General features: G+C 40.7%; 1 protein-coding gene across 1 annotated transcript in view; it reads left to right on the top strand.

Annotated features, from left to right (window-relative positions):
• kng1 (kininogen 1) overlaps positions 1-1,624 on the top strand; it is a gene marked incomplete at its 5' end in the record, with an annotated part of 6,742 nt that extends 5,118 nt beyond the window's left edge. The window contains 1 exon segment of the mRNA XM_014020560.1: positions 963-1,624. Coding sequence (XP_013876014.1) covers positions 963-1,250 — 288 coding nt within the window. The 3' untranslated portion in view covers positions 1,251-1,624.
• Positions 1,625-6,885: the final 5,261 nt, after the last annotated feature.

Here is a 6,885-nt window from a genome sequence, read left to right as displayed (position 1 = left end):
CCCCCCCCCCATCTAAATTTTGCACATCACATGACTGAAACCCAGCAATTAAAAGATGTCAAAAAGGGAAGACTTGTCCACCCAGCTTTGCATGTTGGAACCAGAGTCTGACACTAATCAATAAAAAAAGGACCAGAGTCTGACCCAGAACCAGAGAAGAATTAAAGTGCCTGAGACATGCTTATACTTCAAATATAAAAAGTCAAAGAAAACATATTTATATTTAAGAAAATTAGCCCAATCCACATAATTTTACCCATTTTGTCTCATAACTGGCATATTTTCTCTTGAATTTGGCTCAGCAAAGTGAAACAGGAAAGGGAACTCTTTAAGAAAAGAAACTCTCTAGTCTTTGTTTATTGAAACAATCTTATTTAAACTCTTCTTCAACTCTGATTCTTCACTAATCATTGTAGCATTGCTCTGTTTACATGCAGACATTCCCATTTGACATCACTTCTTGTTTCTTCACATGGAAATATCTCAACAAATGTTCATCTCACTGGCGTGAAATTTGTTTTGCAATATGTTGTCAGTGTTCTCTTTCCAAAAATGCATTCACATTTATTACAAAAATTTGATGTCACAGGCACTTTAAGACAAGTAAATTGTAGTTGGTGAGTCCAGACCTTATATGGTAATTCCATCGCAAATAATTTGACATAATAGGTTCGTCGAAAATGTCATAGAAAACCGAGAAAATAGAACAGGCTGAAAAATATGATCCCAAACAGAAAATAAAGATATCTTTGCAGCACCAGGAGAAACTAAATTCAACTTTTCTGCCTCCTAGAGACTCCAAGTCCACAACAAAATGCATTCAACAGCAAAAAAAGTGGATTTTGCAGGATATGTCCCCTTTAAAGGGAACTTTCAAGTGACTGAAGGTCTGAACAGAGAGGTCAGATCAATAATCTACCATATGTTCTCATTTATTTACATTTTTAATCTTTTACCTTTAGATTGCCAGGCGCCGTCCTCCTGGCTGGTCACCCCTCAGGGAGGCTCTGCTGCCCCCTGCCTCCAGTCCTCCACCTTCACAGTCGCCTCCGGAGATGCAGCCAGCCACCAATGCTCCCGCTAAAGTAGACTCATCCGAGGAGGACACCACAGCCTCGGCCTCCCCCAGTGTGAATGACCACCCTTTCCACTGCCCCTCCAAACCCTGGAAACCTTTCAAACGAGTTCACAAACCAGCAGCGCCGCCGGCAGAGGGAGCCTTCAGCGATAGAGACCTGCTGTCCACTTAATTCTATTCAGATGTGATCTGTTGTTCTCCTAACAGGCCTGCAGATGTTTAGGTGTTTGTCTTGCACACTTGCCCTGTATGATAATATGGATATTTTTCAAGAATGGTTATCCAGATGAAATTTTGTTTACATGCAAATCAATCAAGTAACATAGAAGGTTATTATGAGTTTTTGGCTCTCCAGCTCCAACAAAAGGGAAAGACAATGAAAAAAAGACTGAACAAAAGAGATATAACTCAATAAAAGCTTAATTACTTGTTCGTTGAAAAAGTTGTTTTCTTACATAAAATGAAAAGGGGTTTTCTCAAGGAGGGAGGGAAGGCAACTGAAATCTCATATTAGAAATAAAAGCATGTTTAGTGTTGTAGTTTTAAGTTGTTGTTGTTGTTTTTACATCCAATTGGTGATGAAGATGCAGATTTCATCCTGTCCTCAAAAAGTTCATGAGCTTCTCCGACATTTTTGAAAATCCAGTCAAATTCATCAAAAGCTGAAATAAAATAAGACACAACACGTTTCAAACATAACATCCAAAGGAGTGATGTAGCAGTGACATACTTTAAAATAAGAATTTTCACGCATTGGGGAAAACCTACGAAACTTTCTAGCATCTATAATTAAAAATTTCACCTAAGGCTTTTGTGTTAAACTGGGGGAAGAGAGGGTGGGGGTGCTGTATGGGGTTATATGGAGTCCTTGAAGGGACATGGGGAAAAGAAGAAAAAAGAATCCTGAGAAAATTTCTTAGGACCTTGAGAAACTTTCTCAGGATCCCAACTTACTTTCTCAGGGTCTCGAGAAACTTTTTCAGGATCCCGACTTCCTTTCTTAGGATCCTGAGAAAGTAAGTCAGGATCTGTTTTTATTTGGTTTTTCCCTATATGTCCCCTTATGGGTTCCGTAGTGTGCCAATTGCAAAATAAAATGTTAAAAAATTCCACAAACATATATGTGACCTACCCATCACATCGAAAYGAGGATTAAGACTAAAAGTTGTATGTGGAGAAATAGGCAGATATAGTTTTGATTAAACACTTGCAAAGATTACAGTTTGTCAAAATATAACAAATAAATGTGTTATCAATGTATCATTTCAATGAACTGTCTGAAATATTATCCTAATAACTTTTGAAGCACCTTTTTGAGCATATCCCAGGAGGATATTCAGTTCTTGGAAATCTTAAAGGGCACCATACGTCAAAACGAGCATGGCCACATGGAGATGCCTCTTCCCTTCAAATCACGTCCAGATCTACCAGATAACAAAAGGCTTGCCTTGGTGCGAYTGAGACATCTGAAAAGAAAACTAGACAAAAATCCTACATTTAAAGAGGACTGTGTAAAGTTTATGGACAATGTACTCAGGGATGGAGAAGCGGAGAAAGCAAGTGAAGAACCAGAACCAGGATGTGCATGGTACATACCTCACCATGCGTCTACCATCCTCGGAAACCGGGCAAGATCAGGGTAGTTTTTGACTGCTCTGCCAAGTATGAAGGCACTGCTCTAAACGACCATCTCCTGACAGGACCAGACTTGAAAAATGGATTGACTGGAGTTCTCTGTCGATTTTGTAGACAACCAGTGGCGGTCATGTGTGACATGGAGAAAATGTTTCACAGATTCCACATCAGCAGAGAAGACAGAGATTACTTACACTTCCTGTGGTGGGAAGATGGTGATACGAACACAGAGCCAAAAGAATACCGTATGAAAATTCACCTGTTAGGAGCATCTTCATCCCCAGGCTGTGCTAACTACAGATTAAAACACCTTGCCAGCCAAAATGAAAGTGAGTATCCTTCAGCAGCAGACTTCATCAGGAAACATTTTTATATTGATGATGGCCATGTCAGTCTGGACTCTGTCGAAGAAGCAATCAGTCTTGTTAAGGATGCCCAGGCAGTCTGTGCCAAAGAAAAGTTAAGACTGCACAAATTCATCTCCAGCAGTCGGGAGGTGCTGGAGTCCATCTATCCTTCAGAACGTGCAGTCAGTGTGGGAAGACTGGATCTAAATTGTGCCAATCTGCCAGTTCAAGGTGCACTAGGGATAAGATGGAAAGTAGAGAGTGACACCTTCTTCTTCAAGACTGTCTTGGATGACAACCCAGTGACACAGAGAGGGATTCTTTCAGTAGTGGCCTCTGTGTATGACCCACCAGGGTTCTTAGCCCCATTCATCCTCCCAGGAAAGAAGGTGCTGCAAGAGATGCGCCAGAAGGGCATTGGCTGGGATGAGCCACTCCCAAGTGATCTGAAGCCAATGTGGGAGAGTTGGCTGAGTGACTTAAAAAATCTCGACAATGTTCAGATCCCAAGGTGCTTTGTGCCTAAAAACTTCGGCAAAGTCATAGAAATTGAAATGCATCATTTTTCCGACGCAAGCAGTCAAGGCTATAGCCAGTGCTCCTACATCAGACTCRTGGGTGAAGAAAGGGTGCATTGTGCACTGATCATTGGCAAAGCAAGAGTCGCTCCCACGAAAGTTGTCACCATACCAAGACTTGAGCTAACGGCAGCTGTGGTCTCAGCAGGAGTGAGCAGCATGATGAAAGACGAGCTGGAGCTCAAGATTGATAGAGAATACTATTGGACAGATTCCCAAGTAGTCCTTGGTTACATCAATAATGAGGCTCGGAGATTTCATGTCTTTGTCACCAACCGTGTCCAGAGGATCCGAGACCTAACTGACCCAAAACAGTGGAACTATGTCGACACAGAAGAGAACCCGGCAGATCATGCCTCAAGGGGCCTCACACTAGCAGAACTAGATAGGTCCAACTGGTTCTCAGGGCCTAAATTCCTTTGGGAAAGGGACATAGTCACCCACAAGAGAACCCCGGAGCTCCTAGTGGGAGACCCAGAGATCAAAACAACCCAAGTGCTAAGGAGTGAGGTGAAAATTCATGAGGATTTTGAACGTCTGTCAAGGATCTCAAGGTGGTCCACATTGATGAACATCACTGCACGCATCCAACGCCTCGTCACCAAAAACAAACGTCCCTTAAATGTAGAGGAGAGAAGAGCAGCCACACTCACTTGTGTAAAGCTGGCACAGCAAAAATCTTTTAGAGAAGAGTTGAACCTACTCAGTCAGAAGTCTGGAGTGCTATCATGCAACCATCAGCTAYACCAACTGGATCCCATTTTACATGATGGTGTGATGAGGGTGGGAGGAAGGCTGAGAAAGGCCTCTATGCCTCTAGATCTACGACACCCTGTGATCCTTCCAAAAGACAGCGTAATCACAAATCTCATTCTTGCACATCATCATGAAAAACACAACACCAAGGCAGAGGGCAAAAACTAAATGAGCTAAGAGCCTATGGTTATTGGATTGTTGGTGGAAGTAAGGCAGTAGCCCAGTACATACGGCAGTGTGTCACTTGCAAAAAGGCTTGTGGACCACCAGAAGAACAACGAATGGCAGATCTTCCAGATGACCGCATCGAATCTTCACCGCCATTCACCTAATGTGGCATGGACTGTTTTGGTCCATTCCATTTAAAACTGGGTCGCAAGGAACAGAAACGTTATGGTCTTCTCTTCACCTGTCTGTGTTCCAGAGCAGTTCACATCGAGATGCTGGAAGACATGACGACAGATACTTTCATCAATGCCTTACAATGTTTCATAGACATCCGAGGAGCTGTAAGACACATCAGATCAGATCAGGGATCGAACTTCGTTGGAGCCAGGAACAAAATGGAAAGAGCTCTGAAATAAGTCAACCAAGAGAGAGTAGCTGCCTTTCTTGCAGATAAGCAGTGTGACTTCCTTATGAACGTACCTGACGCAAATCACGTTGGAGGAGTATGGGAACGGCAGATCAGGACGGTGATAAGTGTTCTTACCTCAGTTCTAGCTCAGAGCACTGGGAGGCTGGATGACTCGTCCCTAAGGACATTTCTCTATGAAGCGATGTCCATTGTAAATAATTGACCCTTAACAATCAACACAATCAGTGATCCTAACAGCCTGGAGCCCTTAACACCCAACCATCTCCTAACTATGAAATCACCTGTTCCGCTGCCCCCACCTGGCAAGTTTGTTAAGGAAGATCTTTATACCAGGAAAAGATGGAGGCGAGTTCAATATCTTTCTGAGCAGTTTCGGAACAGATGGAGAAGAGAGTATCTTGCCAACATCACTCTCAGGCAAAGATGGTATGCCCCTCGACGTAATGTGCAAGCAAGAGACATTGTAATCCTTAAGGACGAAGTAGTCCCTCGCAACAGATGAAAGCTTGCCAAAGTTCTTCAAGCATGTGAAGATGATGATGGACTGGTCAGAAAGGCCATCATTCAAGTGGGAAAGAGGATTTTAGGAAAGAAGGGTGAACTCCTCAACAAGCTAACTATTTTAGAACGGTCTATCTAAAAGTTGGTTGTTATTGTAAGAAGCAGCTAAACTTGTGTTCAGTACATAACTGTCACTTATGACTCATGTAAGATGATCTTTGATGCTTTAGAAATTACCATTGATTATCAATACAAAGTGTTATGCATTGTGCTTTCCTTTGGTTATTAATAACAAGGTAATTTGGTGGGAGTGTAGCGGGCCTCACCCACAATTTGTTTACATGTTGCCATGGCAACCATGATTGGTGAGTTGCCGTTTTTCCATAGTATTTCTTTAGACATTTTTTGAATATGGCATTTGTTAGATATTGGCAATATGTTCTTAGAATTGTACGTTGTTTTATTTGAGAGAAGAAACGTGCTTTTATTATGAAACTGTAACCGCAAACCGGAAATGGGAACTGAAAGTAAAATAAGCGCCAAACAAAGACTGACGCGGATGAAGAAGGACGTTAAGAGGCTCCGTCGTTTTCTGCAGCTGGTTTACTGGTGAACATGGTAATATTGTTGATAAATGTAAAATTCTGATTTCTGCTGAGTTTTGTAAATTGTAGTACTATATGAAAGAGAGAAAAATAAGTCAGTATTTATGTATTTACAAAAGCTTGTGCTTAAATGTGTATTGTATTTTTTTTGTAATATTCACAGTGTTCTGTGTTCTTAAGTGGAATAAAGAAACTGGACATCAGTATGAATCGTGGATTTTTGAAATCAGTGCAGCTAAAATAAGGCTTACAATACATACAGTACCTTAACCTACACAAAAGGTGAAGACACTGTTCGGTCTTTTGCAAATACACTCAGCATTGGGCTGATGTTTCTTCTGACAGGAAACTTTTTCAGTGTTAAAGAAACTAGAACTTTATTTATGAAAGAAAATTGTAACAAAACAGACTTGAGATTAGAAAATATTGGAAATGATAATGTGAGGGTGATTAGAATATTAATACATCATCTTTACTCTTTTATCACATATTGTTTTATCATGTAATTTGAAAACTGCTTAACCTAGACCTGCTCTGTTTAAGTTGAATCAACATATTGTCATGAATAAATGTTTAAATTAGCCTGACAGCAGTTTGAAAGTTCATAGTCAGGATTTCATCTAAAGATCCTCTTGTTTCTTTTAACTTGTAGTTTATTTATTCACACACTTTTGCACTTACTGTGTAAAACATTTTTTTTTTACTTTATTTAAAGATATAAATAACTAAAATGAACTGTAACGTGTATATTTAAGACATGCAACTTAGAATGTTAAAAAAATTAATC

Source organism: Austrofundulus limnaeus, unplaced genomic scaffold (genome assembly GCF_001266775.1).
Source record: "Austrofundulus limnaeus strain Quisiro unplaced genomic scaffold, Austrofundulus_limnaeus-1.0 Scaffold257, whole genome shotgun sequence".
Lineage (NCBI taxonomy): Eukaryota > Metazoa > Chordata > Actinopteri > Cyprinodontiformes > Rivulidae > Austrofundulus > Austrofundulus limnaeus.
This window is presented reverse-complemented; position numbering and strand designations above follow the sequence as displayed.